The sequence below is a fragment of the Alosa pseudoharengus genome, unplaced genomic scaffold (assembly GCF_046254945.1).
Source record: "Alosa pseudoharengus isolate Yale_2024_CS ecotype anadromous, Long Island Sound unplaced genomic scaffold, YU_APseudo_1.1 YU_APseudo_1.1_scf_8, whole genome shotgun sequence".
Taxonomy (NCBI): domain Eukaryota; kingdom Metazoa; phylum Chordata; class Actinopteri; order Clupeiformes; family Clupeidae; genus Alosa; species Alosa pseudoharengus.
This window is the reverse complement of record NW_027468870.1, coordinates 38,801,980-38,818,042: the sequence shown is the minus strand read 5'-3', so window position 1 is coordinate 38,818,042 and position 16,063 is coordinate 38,801,980. Positions and strand designations below refer to the sequence as shown.

Below are 16,063 nucleotides of genomic sequence, written 5' to 3'. Positions count from 1 at the left end.
AGTAAGGAAAACCACATAGAAGATACAAAGTTATTTTCACAATATCCCTGAGCTTTAGTTTTGAATAATGATATAAGGATTATTTTTAGGTAGGTAACAGCCACCAACTTGGTTTTATAGCCCACCATTCATATTCAGCATGACAAAGATCACTTTGGGAGATGAGTAACCCACACACTCTGGTGTGCTGGTTATGGGCCTATTTCTGCAGAAGGATATTCAAGTCACCAGAAAACAATGACAGGCTGGTACATTAAGCCTGCTATTTGTCAGATAGGAAAACCGAAAAGACTTCAACTGATACTAGAGGTAAAGAAAACATCATGTAGAGGCTACAGTGTTATACTGACAGTGTCCCTGAGCATTGCTTTGGTTTTGAATAAAATTCAAGAATGATGATTGATCAGGATGTTATCTTATGTTATACTACTCATTACTACTACCACCACTATTTTACTGTGTGTGTGTTATGACATGCAGTAATCTATAGTAATCTTAGTGTGCTTAACTGTACAATTTATTATGAAAATCACCTAGTTTTCAATAATAGTGATAATGTGCTAGGATAAAGTGCAGTTTTTCTTAATTGTTTTTTTAAGAACAACTGTGTACTTTAGATTCAATTTGCAACATAATGTGGCTGTAAACAAGCCTAGGAATGAGAGCTGCATCTGTACACAATAATCTCTCTGATAATGCAAATACAAGCCATGTGAGTCAACTGATACATCAGGTGGCCATGGAGCATGCACCCAGCGTCAGGCGCACTCAGTCCCTGTGCAGAGAGCCAGAGCAGGATAGGAACACACCTAGAGGTAGCTAGATTGGATCCACTCCCTAAATTCCCCCATAGACTCACATCTATCTATGAGCATTTCCAAGATTAGCACAAGATCCACACAGACAAGAGCAGTCCAGCACAGACTCTCTCATAGGCATGCTGTCACACAGTCAGAGAAGCTTTTTCGAAGTTTGCTGCCGACAGTGTCCATTGTTGTCTTATGCAAAACATCACAGTCTGGATAGGACAAACCAGGGGACTTATGCAAATGGCCTATCTATCTGGTGCTGGAGTATACTCAAAAGGTGAATGCCTCTCCACTAACCTAGTTTGGGAAATGTCAAAGTTTCTCTGTAGATGTACAAGATAAAGTGGAAATACACACGTTCATTATCACAGAGAGGATCAAGGAAAGCCTGGAAACAACTAGTCACAATCATCTCTGTGACTTTACAGCAGATTTAAGTCCAGGTAAGTGGCATTCTTTCAGAAATACTTCTAATGCATGTAATACATCTATGCCCTTCTGGTCTTCCATATGTTACTATTGATGTTCTCAGCAAGTTACTGGTTGATTATGCCTCCATGCCCGTGTGTGTGAGTGGCCAGAGAGGTGAGGTCAGACTGTGGCGCTCACTGAGTGGGGATATCCTCCAAACTTATGAATATTACAACAGTGATTATATGAGGGAGTTGATTTGAAAGTTGGACACATTAGAATAACCTCAAGATCATTTTCCTGTGAGCGCTGGCTGAATTGCCCTGTGCCCGCATTAAAGTTGTGATCCAGTAGGAAAATCAGCTGTATTTATCATTACAGATATTAAGATGAGCACAGAGCATGTGGAGGCAGCAGAAACTCAGAATGAACGAGCTGGTAAGGCAGACACAACTCCTTGTTTTACTGTCACGCCTGAGAGCCACGCTGCTCTCTGTTGAATTCATGTGTTTTTCTGCTCTTCTGTCGGTCCTGATTCTGCCACCAATTTCAAACAGCTTTTCTCATCTGATGCATCTGATGCAGGGTGCCCGTATCCCACTCAAGGATAAGCAGTGCTTTTGCTCAAAAATACTTTGGTCAAAGTTGAATTGTTGGACATTGTTATTAGCCATGTGTTAGTAGGCACTAATGTAATGGCATGTATGAATTGAATTTAATTGAAACTATAAAAATAAACTGGGAAAAGAAAACATCTCTATTGCTAAAACATATATATTTTTCACTCAAGGCATTTTTGAATAGTGGTCCTCAATGTTAATTCTCAAATCTTGACAGTTTTGTAAAAAAAAAGAAATAAGAACTGTAAAAATTTAACCACAACTTGATTGCTGTAAATCATTTCTGAGCTGGAACACTGGCTTGGGTAAAGTTGTTTCTGAACTTTTTCTTTGTATGGTTTTGGCAAAAGCCAAGTCCAGGCTTGTTTCTCCATGACACTGGCTCTTGACTCATCAGCCATAGATCACAAGACAATCAATTTGACAGGTGCTCCAATGAACTTGGAAAAGATCTTAAGAATAGATCTGACATGACGTTACAACAGCTGGCCCCAGGGCAGGGAAAGGGCAGAAAAGTATGAGGAGCGGAGAACTTGGGGCTGTTATTGTTTTTGTCTTCTTTTTCTTTTCTTTCTACCGTCTCAGTCTAACAGGATGTCCCTGTCTGTGTTTGTATTGAGCCAACAGCTATACTGAAACTTGCCAGTTGTACCCAAAACTGTTCTATTACATTTGTTGACATACTGAACATTTCTTGGAAAGTCATCCACAGAAACATAACACACCTAAGAAAGTTTTGTGTTCTTTTTTAAATAGCAAAAAGAAACAAAAACTTCAACTTCAGATATTAGGTTATTGGGTGATATGAAGTAAGGGTTGACACACTAGTCTAAGATATTTAAATGTACAGTGTTACACAAATTAACGTCATGTCAAACAAATTAAGTAATGACAAATATAGGTCATAATGTTGAATGGTGAAAGACTAGGGGGTCTACAAGCCTTCAAATGCCCAGCCCTTCAAGGGTTGCCAAGGAGACCTGCTCATTTGCATGCAGAGCTCATTTCCATACTGGAAGTTGGGCTCCAGAGGAGAAGGATTTCCATATTGTGGGATGAACAAGCACAGTGCTCACCGCAAACTCACTGGCCCTTCATTTGAATGCCAAATGAGGAAAGATTACCTGGCTAGGCCGACTCTTGAATTCCTCTGTTTTATATTTCATCATTGTATAATTTGTTAAACTTTTTTGATGTGTGTATATATTTTTGATGACTTCATTGTATGCTTCGGCAATTAGTATTATCCTTCTATCCATTGAAAACGCATTTGTATATCCAATACATTCATTTTTTCCATCTTTTTTATCTTCTTTTTTTACATTTCAGACATTGAACAAAATGGAATTGATTTCACCAGACAAGTAAGTCCAGCCATATTTAACTGCTCTCCTTCAGCTGTTTTCCTCTGAGCTTCACCGAGTTAGCCTGAGGGCTATCATATTTACATCCAGATTCTAAGATACTGCTTCCCAGAAAGGTGTAGTAGATACTGGTTATCCTTTTATAGATCTAGTGGTTGGTGAATGCTATTGACTTATCTTTATAAAAAAAACACTTTCTTTATGAAAAGGACACAATACTTTTAGCTGTTTTTCCACTATCTGCACATCAGAAGCATACTACAGCACTTGTATGTAACTTTGAAAAGGGCTCCTAGGCGGGAGGATAATCCCAGCGTACAGGAAAGGGCCCCAGGCCTAGGGAAACATTTGCATACTGGGCTGCCGGGGGACAGGGAAGGTGTGTGTGTTTGTCAAAGCTTCTATCTCGTTTAACGAGTCTAGCTGCCAACTGATCGAGCAGTCCACACACACACACCTGAGGGCTATCACACCACTCTGCCCACCTGATATTGATTTCCCACCAATGCATCCCTCAGAAATGGAACAAACCTTTGAGACATTCCATGTCAAGAGTGGTACCACGTCCGTAAATGAATTTCATGTTTCTTTTTCTTCAAACTTCTCTTGGGCTATTACATTATTATGACCGCCGCTAGCGAAGCCATCGAAGCGGTCATATAGGGATTTTCAAAGTTTTTTTTTTTTTTTTTTCGTTTTTTTTTTCGTCATCTACTTCCTGAATTTTTGGTCAACGATACCCGGGACACCGAACCACCGGGGCACATGACATTTGGTGGGTATGTAGCCCCACTAGACATACCATGTGTATGATTTACCTGGCATTCTCTGGGGGTATGCCAAGTTTCGTAGAATTTCATCCATGGGGGGGTCTTAAAAAAATTAGATTATGTGTAAATTTAGTGACTGTACACTCATTGGCCTGTAGATGGCGATGCACACATATACACATGCACACACACACAGGCACCCACATACTATCGGTATTAGAACGGCCGATACATAATTACAAATTCAGTAGGATTAAAAGAAAGCCAAAATAAATATTCATCATCATCATCATGGCTGCATTTCCAGTATTGGCGATAAGTAGTCATTTGTCCACTAGATGGCGCATCGTTGCAGTGAGACGTAATTTTGTTGAAAGTTAAACGTGGGTTGGAATAACAATGGACGCTTCCTACTACAAGGACTATAGTTTACCGCAGAGAACATCTAATAAGGATAGGATGATGTTCACATGAAATGTAATTCCCATTTATTCTTGAAGCCGAAATAAATCTGAGGATGTTTATCGGACATGCTTGGTTTTTAATAAGGACCTAGGTAATGTTACCGTTAGCGTTGGTTGAGTGATGGAGGCCAATTTGATTGATTGCATTTGTAGAAAACTATAAATGCGGTTATACCAAGCAAATTGATAGCAGCACTGTAATTGTATCTTTCGAATGTCATTTGTTGCACGTGCTACAAAAATCATTCTGTGCAATGGAAGATTTACCAACGTTACACCGGTCTGATACAGTTTTGCCTATACATGCGTGAGACTGAGACGCCTTTTTATTTTGTTTTAAGTGCGTGCAGGGTGTGAGAGGGGAATCGATGTGCTTTGATTCCAGCTTGGTAGTTGTAGTCTGTGAAATTAAAAAGCACGTGTGTGTGAAGTATCCAAACAATGACACCTTAATTTCATTATGGCTGCTTTAGCAACACACCTTAAGCTGTGTAGTGCATAGACTGTATATATAGTCTATGGTGTAGTGGGTCCCATTTAGAAGTGGCTACTTCATTCGCGCTTTCCTTGACTCATGGAGCTGCGTGAATTTTATTACAACTTTTCGCCACGATATGGCAATTTAAGTCCGCTTGATACTGTAAGGCGTAAGCCATTGGTTTCCAAAGGAGATTTTATTTGTGTCGCCAGCGTAGCCTATTGACAATTTATGTTGTAAATAGGCCTACCTTATAAGCCTACCTGTATAGCTTAGGGAAGCTAACAGCTTTCTATTAGGATCTAGTTAGTTACAGTTTTGTCATAACTCCCTGATGCATTTTTGCATTTAGAATAGCCAGAGCGTGAACAATATCGGGTGCCTATGGACTAGGCTTGGTGAACGCAGCCTGATCTGCCCGCTATTTATTTTTTGATTTCTTAAAAGATTGAGCTTGGTCTGGTGAAAGCCAGACTAGCCATGGACCTCAGTTACACAATGCAAGGGAACATGAATCAGCCTATATTTGCACGAACAATAACGGACAACAGCTCTTCAACTTTGGCCCGTTAAAATGTGTATGAACAGTCTAGCGACGCATTTCATCAATGCCCATTTGGACATGTCAGTTATTTGCACCACTAGGTGTAAAACAGCATTTCGTTTCAGACTACTGTTACTTAATTTGTGCATTAACAATAACGTTTCAGACTACTGTTACTTAATTTGTGCATTGACAATAAAGTATTACATGAACTAAAGATGACTAAAATCTTATGTAGAAGAAGAAACATTCACAAAAAAATCCATCCATCCAAAAATGACCTTTGTTTTTGATAGCTGTTGAAAACGGCATGGAACTGACAGAGATGTTTTTGTAAATAAATAAATAAATAAATAACATTATGCTGATACCTTTTGCTTTTCCCAAATACAATGTAGCCTACAGGTGTAAGTGACCTTTCATCAATCCAGTTGCAATGGATGAACTGTGATGAACTGCCCTACTTGTGATTGTTTAGAGATTTTAAAGGTTTTATAACAATGCTACATCTTCTTTGGCAATTCTACAATCTATTCACCTTTTCAGCACCAGTAGGCTACTTTCTGTGCAGCCGCACACACACACTCAGGCATGCCAAACAAGCATACACAAAAGTTTCAAGAGTGGGGGATGGAGTAAAATACGGAGACAAATTGAAGTGTGATTTATTTTCGCGGAACGGATGTACAGGACTGAGCGGCGGTTATATTTTGTACCGCTATGCGGTACATCTAGTTAAAATAGGTATTCGCCAAAAATCTGAGTGTCATAGCTTTACAACCATATACTGCTCTATATGTACAGTCTATGGTTACAACTGCTGTACAGTCTATATGGTTACAGCTGTCAAAAGTTTTCCCATTTGTCGCTGCACTCCAAATCTTATATTGTCTAATTTTGGTTTTGCTGGTTGATAACATCATATACTTTATGTAATTTAAAGCTCTTTTCAACTTCATTCCATTCTTAAAAAAAATTTCGGAGGAGCGCCTGTTTAATGAAAGAGTATAAGGCTATAAAATAAGCCCTCATATATTTTGTGTTCACCTATATGCCCAAGATGAATCGAGGCTATGCTATTTGATATTGTTTCATAGGGCTTTAGTTGTGGTGTTGAAGCCTATAAGCCCAATGTTTTCTTGTCAAGTGCTCTGTTTGTGGAATTTGTTTTATAATAAATAGCACAAAAGAGATACCTGTTATGTCCTCCATGGTAGAACTTTATGTAGGCCTACACATTTAGGAACAGATATTGGGTTTTGCCCAAAGTTGAGCAACATAAAAGTAACGTAAAAGTAACGAGTAACATAAAAAGTTACTTTCCATAGAGGGTAAGTGAAGTAACAGGTTACTTTTTTGAGAAGTAACAAGGAACGAGCAAACACTACTTTTTAAAAAGTAACTTCCCCAACACTGGTTGCCAGGTTTTAGCCTATAACAAAACGGTTGAAATTGAAACTAAGTGATCGTGTATGTGTAGGGTGTATTTCATACACAATCTGGCAACCTGAATGGATCAATGATTTTAAAATGAAGTTTGATGGCCATGCAAATTACGGGAGTTTTCCGGGAGAAATAACAAAACGGGAGGGTGCTGGGAGATGACCTTGAAATACGGGAGAAACCCGGGGAAAACGGGAGTGTTGGGGTATGCCACTGCTATAGACTATTCTTTCAGTGCATGCCTATCTGTTTGTTTGTCAGCGGCTCATATTATCTTACATCAATCTCATCATCTTATTAACCTGAGTCATCTTCCCGTGTCCAGATCAAAACAGAGGACCTGAATGATTCTCCTCATTCAGCTGTATCACACAAGACATGCCACCTGACGCAAGGCTCCTACCTGCCTGGGGGGTCACTTGCTGGAGTAAGGAACTACTACTCTTAGCAATCCAACACATACAATCCCCTGACAAAATAAAAATATGAATTATTAATGTTATGTTATGAATATAAATAATCTTGGCTTTGTGAGTTGTTAAGTTGTTGTCTGTCCCTCTGCAGGACGTCCACTCTCTACATAGTCTTCCACAGCTGGTTTTGATGCAGGGCTCTCATCTCTCCTCGCCCCCTTCCTTCCTCCTCTCTCAGCCTCAGTCTTCACATCAGGGTCAGTGAACAGCTATGCGCAGAAAGACATGTCACACTTTGTGGGGATGAGGCTATTCCGTAGAATTCCTGACACTGTCTTCATCATTTTTTGATGACAGAACACTCTCGAAAATGCATCTTGCTGCTTAGACTGAGTTTAGTGATGCCAGTGTGTTTACATTACACTACGCATACCTTAACTCACAGTCACTAGTCACAGCAACAAGATGACTTGACTTGGGCTATGTCTACACTAGCGGGGTTTTGTTGGAATCCCAAAGCCTTTTGTCAGCAGATCTGTTGTTTACTGTGTGTGTGCTAAAGCTGTGATTGTCCCCGCAGCACTGCTGCAGCCCAACCTGCTGTCCTTACCGTCCCAGTCCCAGGCAGGCCTGCTGCCCCACCAGCCTGGCCTCGCACTCACTCCTCAGGTACAGGTGCACCACAACACCCACTCACTCCTCAGGTACAGGTGCACCACAACACCCACTCACTCCTCAGGTACAGGTGCACCACAACACCCACTCACGCCTCAGGTACAGGTGCACCACAACACCCACTCACTCCTCAGGTACAGGTGCACCACAACACCCACTCACTCCTCAGGTACAGGTGCACCACAACACCCACACGCTCTGCTCTTTGGAAGTCCCTTTGGACCTGAATGTATAACTTTGACACACATGCACACATACGTAGTCAATGTAGACCTGCAATGTTCCCTCATGTGATCACACTCTCTCTAACACAGAAAAAAACGTTCAAAAAATGAACGCATGCATCAATTTGAAGATTGTACTATTTTTTACTAGACGAATTTGTACTATGTGTGGAGAGCATTTACTCACCATCGTTATCTCATTTTTGACGGAGGTGGTTTTTTGCAAGTCATTCCGGAAGGACACTGTACAGTTTGGGAATTTTCATTAACTGCCATTCAAAACAGCCACTTCAGTAATTAAATGAAACCTTCAACATTATAATCACACTATTTTACAGTCATTGAACACATCCTTTTGTTTTGTTCACCCTTTGATCGTATGCTTTAGCGTGTTAAAGTAACACAAAACAGCAACAAAATAGAAGAATGGTCTCAATGACTGCATAACATTAGTGTTAAATTGCATGGGGACAAAAACAAGTGTAGGAGCATCAAACCAACATTTTCTTTCTGTGAGATGGATTTCTTAATCAAATTGTGTGTCAGAGAACAGTTGTAACTGCAAAGCAGTCAAATGTTCATGCAGAATCTTAATTTACATCTGAGATGTTGCCTTGAGCCAAGTAATGGTAATGTTCTGCTGCCTCCCTCAGGGCATGAGTCGTGCAGGCCTGGCGGGGCCGGCAGTAGATGGCCACCTTGAGATGTCTCACCTGCAGGTCCCCAAGCACACGCACGTGGGCCCTTCGCCGCAGGATGAACCCAATGACCTCGAGGAGCTGGAGCAGTTTGCCAAGTCCTTCAAGCAGAGGAGGATCAAACTGGGCTTCACGCAGGTCAGCAGGCACCAGGGGCTATTGGTCACCTAAAGACAAACACCTTTGGACAGATTACACAGATTACATTTACATTTATTCATTTAGCAGACGCTTTTACCCACATAATATAATATGTCAATTATATTACAGTGGCCAGAGCAACTCAGGGTTAAGTGCCTTGCTCAAGGGCACCACGGTGGAAGTTGGGTATTGAACCCACAACTTTTCAGATTACCATTGGTCATGGTTCTTGGTCATCTTGATGCTTAGTGCTAAATAATGTAGTACGGATCAATCCCTTCTCATTTAAAACTAGCTGAAACAACATAAATAGGCAATTTTGATTAAACCGAAACAGGTATAGTCGGTTTTCTTTCATCTCATCACAACTCATTTGAGGTCTTTCAAATATGCATTTAAATCACAGATACTGAAATTCCGCCGTATTCTACTGGAGTGAAATATGTAAAGCACAGGAGGAAGCCTACTTTACATACGCTTTAAATCACCCTGTGATACCCTGACCTTTATGACCTCATCATGATTCAGTATGAGCATTTGCATTGCACTCGAGTGTTTCATCTGGACTCTTCTCAGAATGTATGGGGACGCTGTTGTTATTAGACCGTTATTTATGATGAAATTAGATGCATGCTGTAAATGTGAATGTCAGTAGTTTTGTGTCTAAGGGCTGACTCGTGGGGAATGTCTGTAGCTTTGTGTGTTGGGGCTGACTCGTGGGGAATGTCTGTAGTTTTGTGTGTTGGGGCTGACTCGTGGGGAATGTCTGTAGTTTTGTGTGTTGGGGCTGACGCGTGGGGAATGTCTGTAGTTTTGTGTGTTGGGGCTGACGCGTGGGGAATGTCTGTAGTTTTGTGTGTTGGGGCTGACTCGTGGGGTTTCTCTCTCTCTCCACCTGTAGGGTGACGTGGGGCTGGCCATGGGGAAACTGTATGGGAATGACTTCAGCCAGACCACCATCTCACGCTTCGAGGCGCTCAACCTGAGCTTCAAAAACATGTGCAAGCTGAAGCCGCTGCTGGAGAAGTGGCTGAGTGATGCAGGTGAGTCTGAATGTGTACCTCAGATAAAGCCCCTCAGTGGCAAATCTTTATTTTTCTTCAAGGCATTCTACAGTAAATGCTGGCAGATCAAGAGAGATTGAAGAGCAGTCACTATTTTTGCCCTATTTGTGCTTTTTTCCCCTAATGTCATAAAGCGTTTGTTTAATGGCATGTTTTACTGCAGAAAAAAAATCATCTTCACCTATCAATGACGTAGAAATAGACTGATTGACAGTCCCCTCTGTGTCTGCATGAAACTCCCTCAACTGTGTTGTCTTTGCTCAGAGAACTCCCCCTCCGACTCCATCCCCAACCCCACCACGCTGCCCCAGCTCATGGAGGGCTACGGGAGGAAGAGGAAAAAGAGGACGAGTATCGAGACCAACATCAAACTCACCCTGGAGAAGCGCTTTTTAGATGTAGGTGAAATCTACTGATTCTTTTTTGTTTGTTTGTTTTGTTTTGTTTTGTGTGTGATCACTAGATTGGGCCTCTAAACATCATTTGAATAAAAAAAACAAATTCAAAACATGCGTAGGCACTTCCTGTAGCAAGTAGGCTTTAAAAAGCCTTTATTTATTATGGCCAGTGTTACATAAGGACTTTAGACACTTACTGCAGGACTACCGCTGTTTTCTTTCTTTCTTTTTACTCAAGGGATTTCTTTGTTTTCTGTTTAAGAGGTTGTCACTGTCTGACCATGTAAATATTACCAAGCTAACGTGCCGCTGACCTTGCAGAACCCTAAGCCTAACTCTGAGGAGATTTCACTGATCTCCGAGCAGCTGTCCATGGAGAAGGAGGTGGTGCGTGTCTGGTTCTGCAACCGCCGGCAGAAAGAGAAGAGAATTTACCTCCCAGTGTCCACCTCACCCATAAAACCACACAACTTCAACTCTAGAGTGGTGAGTCTCTCTGAACCTTCAATGTCAGTCAGTACTACAGCTGCAGCTGCGTCCAGCTTCAAAGAGTACAAGTCCAACCATGTTCTACACTTAACACAGGTGATCTCACCAATTAGCTGCTCCACCTGGCTGAATAGTTGTGCTAATTAGAATCAGCTGGTTTAAGTGAACGGTTGGCACAGATAGGCTACTGTATGTGGTAAGACGTTTACTTTCTGAAGTTGGGCTTTTCCACCATGACACCAACCTCTTCATCTTGTTCCTATTTCAGCCCACCACTTCCCGGCCTTACAGTCCTCTAGCAACAGGGGGAGGTGAGTCTTGTCCATCATTGCAATTTATGCATTTTGCACCAAAACATAGAACTGTTTATCATGGAGCAGGACACATGTGATGGCAAACAGCCTGATGAAGGGAGAGAGTTGAGAGAGACTCTGGTCTCATGCAGTGGAGCTGATATGTGCGTTCATGTTCATGTCCTTCTGTTGTTCCTGTTCACTGAGGCGTGCTGTTTGCTGAGTGTTGCTCTAGTATTTGTATTATGGAATGTAATTCATGAAGGGGAATATATAGTGTTTTGGAACTGAATTTCGTCTTCCGGGACCTTTGTTTATACAGGTGATGGTTTTTAATGCTTCTAGTCAATTAAAGTAAAGGCCTTTTCATTTTCAAACCAACAGAGTGTCTGGACCTGCATTTTTGATGTCAGAATCATTTTTTGTTATATTTTCCCCTCTTTTCTGGAAAACTAACTTGTTTGTTTATTTCATCATTTCAGTTTCCTCAAGCTCGTCTCCTGGCAGCCCGGGCCGTGGGTCGTCTCCGAGCGGCCTCTCATCTGCGTCCAACCCTCTGACCTCTCAGGGGGTCAATCAGTCCTTCAGCTCTGCAGGGTATGCACACCCAATCGGCTTTCGTTTAACGTTAGCAGTCACAATACCATTTTACATTTACATCAAGCTACATCAAGCCATGTTGCGACTCCATACAGCCACCTATGACACTGTGTTTGCTGTCTTTTCAGGCCCTGGTATCGTTCGTGGAGTCATGCATCTTATCATCACTAAAAGATCAAGCCAGCTGGACCTTTTGGAACTTGTGGATCAGGTCCTGTCATCGTACATGGAGGCCTTTGCGTTGTTTCACTGCAGTCAAATGGATTTTGGCGATGCATTTTAAATCTCAATCATGAAGACCTTTGTTCACTGAAGTCAAATGGATTTTGACAATGGGGTTTGCAGGGACCACCCTCGGCTCTCCACTCATTGGAAAGTCTCCTGTTTCCTCTTCTCCGCAGTAGGCCTATATTTTGTGGTAAAACAATGTGCCACGTAAACAAGTTTGAGTTCAACATCAGCATATGTCATTTAATAGAACCAATTCCTCAAGGACATTTGGTGTCTTGCCAACCGAGAAGAGGACAGAAGAATGAGCAACCCCTTTGGAAAGAAATGTAAATATATAGCTGCCTTGGAGGTCCGTTGACACCAGTGTGTTTACATGATATTTTTTGCTGTTTGTTTATGTTCCTGCTCCTGTGCTTGTTTGTCAGGGGTAAATAGACCCCATACATTGCAGACACATATTTGTGTATATATTTATGCCAAATAGATGTGGACATACTAACATGTGGAGGAATGTGCTATATCTAAGAAGTAGACATAACATTTCCTGAAATTAAAATGTGCTCTCATAAGAAAATCCACATGTAGCACAAGATGTAATTCATTTAAATGACTATATTGTAATGCCTGATTTCAGCAGAATATTTGACACATATTTGAGGTTTGCTTATCATGTTTCCAGTATAATGAAACTGCTCCATAGCCACACACACAACATGTCTGTCCAATGTCTGCAATTACAATTATTCCTCTACTGTCCTCTCTCCACTGTTAGCATGTTAGCCACTCCAGGTGAATTGTTATGAGAGCAACAGATATAGGATTTAATATATTTACATCAGATGAAGGAAAACAAGATATAGATGGCAGGACTTTTAAAACTGGAGAAAATGAGCAATGGTAGAGCAATGTGCCACCAATAAAAAATCTCCAGAAAAATAAATGTTTTTTTATATATTTATTTTATTTTTTGCTTGTGGTTTTAAATCCAGAGAGAAAATGTTGATAGTAAATTGGGCCTCAAAAGAGGTTACCATTGAGTGAATGTTAGTACATTTGCAACGGACATATATGGAATTTCCATTCAATAAACTGTCCTCTTTTCATTGTTTGTAAAGAAATGCTGTATAGGCTACTACGCCATTGATGTTGCATGAAATGAGTGAAAATGCTTACCTCTACTGTCATTCTTTATTTAAACTAAATAAAATTCTAATTTGTTGTTGTTATCTTTGAGATAAGTGTATTTAACAGATTAACATCCAGCCTGACTCATCTTCACTGACCCCAACTAGATTGATGACCGATCTAACTTCTCTGAGCATGTAGCCTCAATTGCAAAATCACATCACAACAACACAACTTCTTGTTCAGGCCATGGTCATCTCCAAGCTGGACTATTGTAATTAACTATTAGCTGGCCTATCTGCTTGTGTAGTAAGATCGTTACAGCTTATTTAGAATGCTGCAGCACGCCTGGTCTTCAATCAGCCAAAGAGGACACATGTAACTCCTCTCCTATACTCTCCACTGGCTCCCTATAGTCTCTATAAATCTCTCACTTTGGCCTATAGAACACTGACTAGATCTGCTCCCTGTTATTTTAATTCAATGATCAAGATGTAGCCTACATCCCCAACCACCCACTGCGGTCTTCTGATGAGTGTCTGTTGTGTCGACCAGTCATAAACGCTAAGTCAAATTCAAGACTCTTTACTTCATGAGTTGAGAATGAGTTGCCCAGTGCTCTCCGTTCCTGTGATAGTTTTGGGTTTTTCAAGAGGGGTCTAAAGGCATACCTATTCAACATGCACTTAGTTTATTAAACGCTTCTTATGCGTTATTTGTATATTATAGTATTGTTTATTTTCATTGGGCTGTTGATTAATTTGACATTGTTTTTTATTACTGATATTCTCCTTAATGTAGTCTTACCATGATATTGTTATTGTTATTATATTATTGATTGAATGGCCATTATTGTTTATTATTGCTATTTTTCTTCATTTTCATTGTTTATTTCATTAGGCTATTGATTGAATTCATATTGTTGTTTATTATTGCTAATCTCCTTAATGTATTCTGACCAACATTTTAAATTGTTCCCTGTTAAATTTAAGTAGGCTGTTATTTTGTTTTGTGTTTGTATGTCGCTTTGGACAGCGTCTGCCAAATCCGATAACCATGACCAAGACAAGAAGATAATGGCAGTGCAAGTAACGCATCAGGAATAGAACTCTCTCAAAAACTTTACTGACAGGGAACAATCTCAACCAGCCAAGTCTCCTAAATTCAGTTTAACTGAACAAACAGTGGACAAAGGCGGGTGTGTAAAAAAATGAAAACTCACAGCACCTTGCCAAACCTGTTTTAGTGTGTACCTCTATAGACGGTGTCAGTGCACTGTGTCTAGGACTCTCTTCCTGCTGTTCCAGTTCCATTTGTGCTCCAATATCATTTTACACCGTTATCTTCCAACAACATACTCAGTTTGGCTCACCTTGGGCAACTATGCTGACCATACTCCTCTTCGTGGGAACACTTTTAATGCACGCCAATGCAGGTTTGTGAGTTTTTTAATTGGATAAAGTGTAATGAAAGGGATTATACCTTCATGTTTTTTTGTCATGTTATATCTTTAAGTGTTGATTTCAATTGTTAAAATGAATTCAAAAAGTCTTAAGGCTTTAACAACAATCCACAAGTTAATATTGTTATCACATATCTGTAGCTTATCACAAAAATGGCATAACCCTTTTCATCTGACTTTAGAATACTCTTCAAAATATTTACATTTCCAAATGTAGATTTCGATACAGATGTCCTGAATGAAAAGCATGGGGTTGTATCAGGAATACTGAGCGACTCTGTGCTGCTGCGTCTGCCGCCATGCAGTTTCCAAGGTCAGAATGTGAGCCTGCAATACACAATCAACAACACCGTGGACACCTGTAAGTACAAACATCCCCTTTAAAAAACCTGAAAGGTAGCCTAAATTGCGCATTGCTTAGTTACTGTACAATGTGCATTAAGTAAAATTAATATTAATGTACTGTATTATGCTTAATATATGCAGTGTATTTTTATTATCCCACAGGGACCCTGAAAAACATATTCACTGTACCCCCATGTGAGAAAACAACTGGGACAGAGGGAAACTCCTTGGTCACAAGGAGGATTGGATACAAAGTGTCAGATCTGGCTAGTGGAACTACATATAGGTACAATTTTCTCTGGAATATTCCAATTGTATTTCATGTTTTAATTACATGGGTAAAAGTTGATGTACCATGTTGCTTCTTTGCCAGATTTCAGTTCCAGATTGGATCAAACAAGAGCAATACTGTGTTAGCTACTACAAAAGCAGGTAATTTAATGCAGTTTTACTCCCATCATTTGTGTTATTGTAGGCCTAGGCTCACTGTAGGCTATTACACTCTAATAGTGTGGTAGTCTCAGCAACATTAAACACAAATAGTTGGCACTATTTGATAACCATGTGGTATCTTATTTACAGGACAGCATTATAGTGGAATAGACACCGGACTTCCAGCCCGGAGTGGAGCCATGGTGGTCATTACTGTGATACTGTCTGTTGCCATGTTCATTCTGATGGTGGCCCTCACCGTCACTATCGTCTTATCAAATGATGAGGATTGAAGCAAAACAATTAATTTATAAACATTAAACATTGATGCTTTTCTTTCTGTCTATGCATGCGTGCCTGTCCAACTTAAAAATAGGTGTATATGTCTGTGGTGGCAGAATGCTTTATTGTCTAAGTGTCAGTGGTTCAATTTTGGTTCCCAATAAAGCAAAACAACATAATAATCTGATGCAGCAGGTTATTATGTGTAGAGTTGAGAGACTAGCTTTTACTGTTGATATAGCAGCCAGGGCAGCCAAGGCTGATCTCTGGCTTGGTCGAATTCATTTT

The 16,063-nt window shown here is 40.4% G+C and overlaps 2 protein-coding genes across 2 annotated transcripts; both read left to right on the top strand.

Annotated features, from left to right (window-relative positions):
• Positions 1-815: 815 nt before the first annotated feature.
• pou2f3 (POU class 2 homeobox 3) lies at positions 816-13,355 on the top strand. Its single transcript, XM_076274545.1, has 13 exons — positions 816-1,252; positions 1,602-1,658; positions 3,170-3,204; positions 7,229-7,330; positions 7,468-7,573; positions 7,897-7,985; positions 8,869-9,051; positions 9,956-10,097; positions 10,383-10,516; positions 10,838-11,002; positions 11,274-11,316; positions 11,781-11,895; positions 12,027-13,355. The coding sequence occupies exons 2-13, from the start codon at positions 1,610-1,612 to the stop codon at positions 12,067-12,069; spliced, it is 1,206 nt and encodes a 401-aa protein (XP_076130660.1). The 5' UTR covers positions 816-1,252; positions 1,602-1,609; the 3' UTR covers positions 12,070-13,355.
• Positions 13,356-14,507: 1,152 nt separating this feature from the next.
• Positions 14,508-15,829, top strand: upk2 (uroplakin 2). Its single transcript, XM_076273950.1, has 5 exons — positions 14,508-14,689; positions 14,934-15,077; positions 15,224-15,347; positions 15,435-15,493; positions 15,644-15,829. The coding sequence occupies exons 1-5, from the start codon at positions 14,638-14,640 to the stop codon at positions 15,784-15,786; spliced, it is 522 nt and encodes a 173-aa protein (XP_076130065.1). The 5' UTR covers positions 14,508-14,637; the 3' UTR covers positions 15,787-15,829.
• Positions 15,830-16,063: the final 234 nt, after the last annotated feature.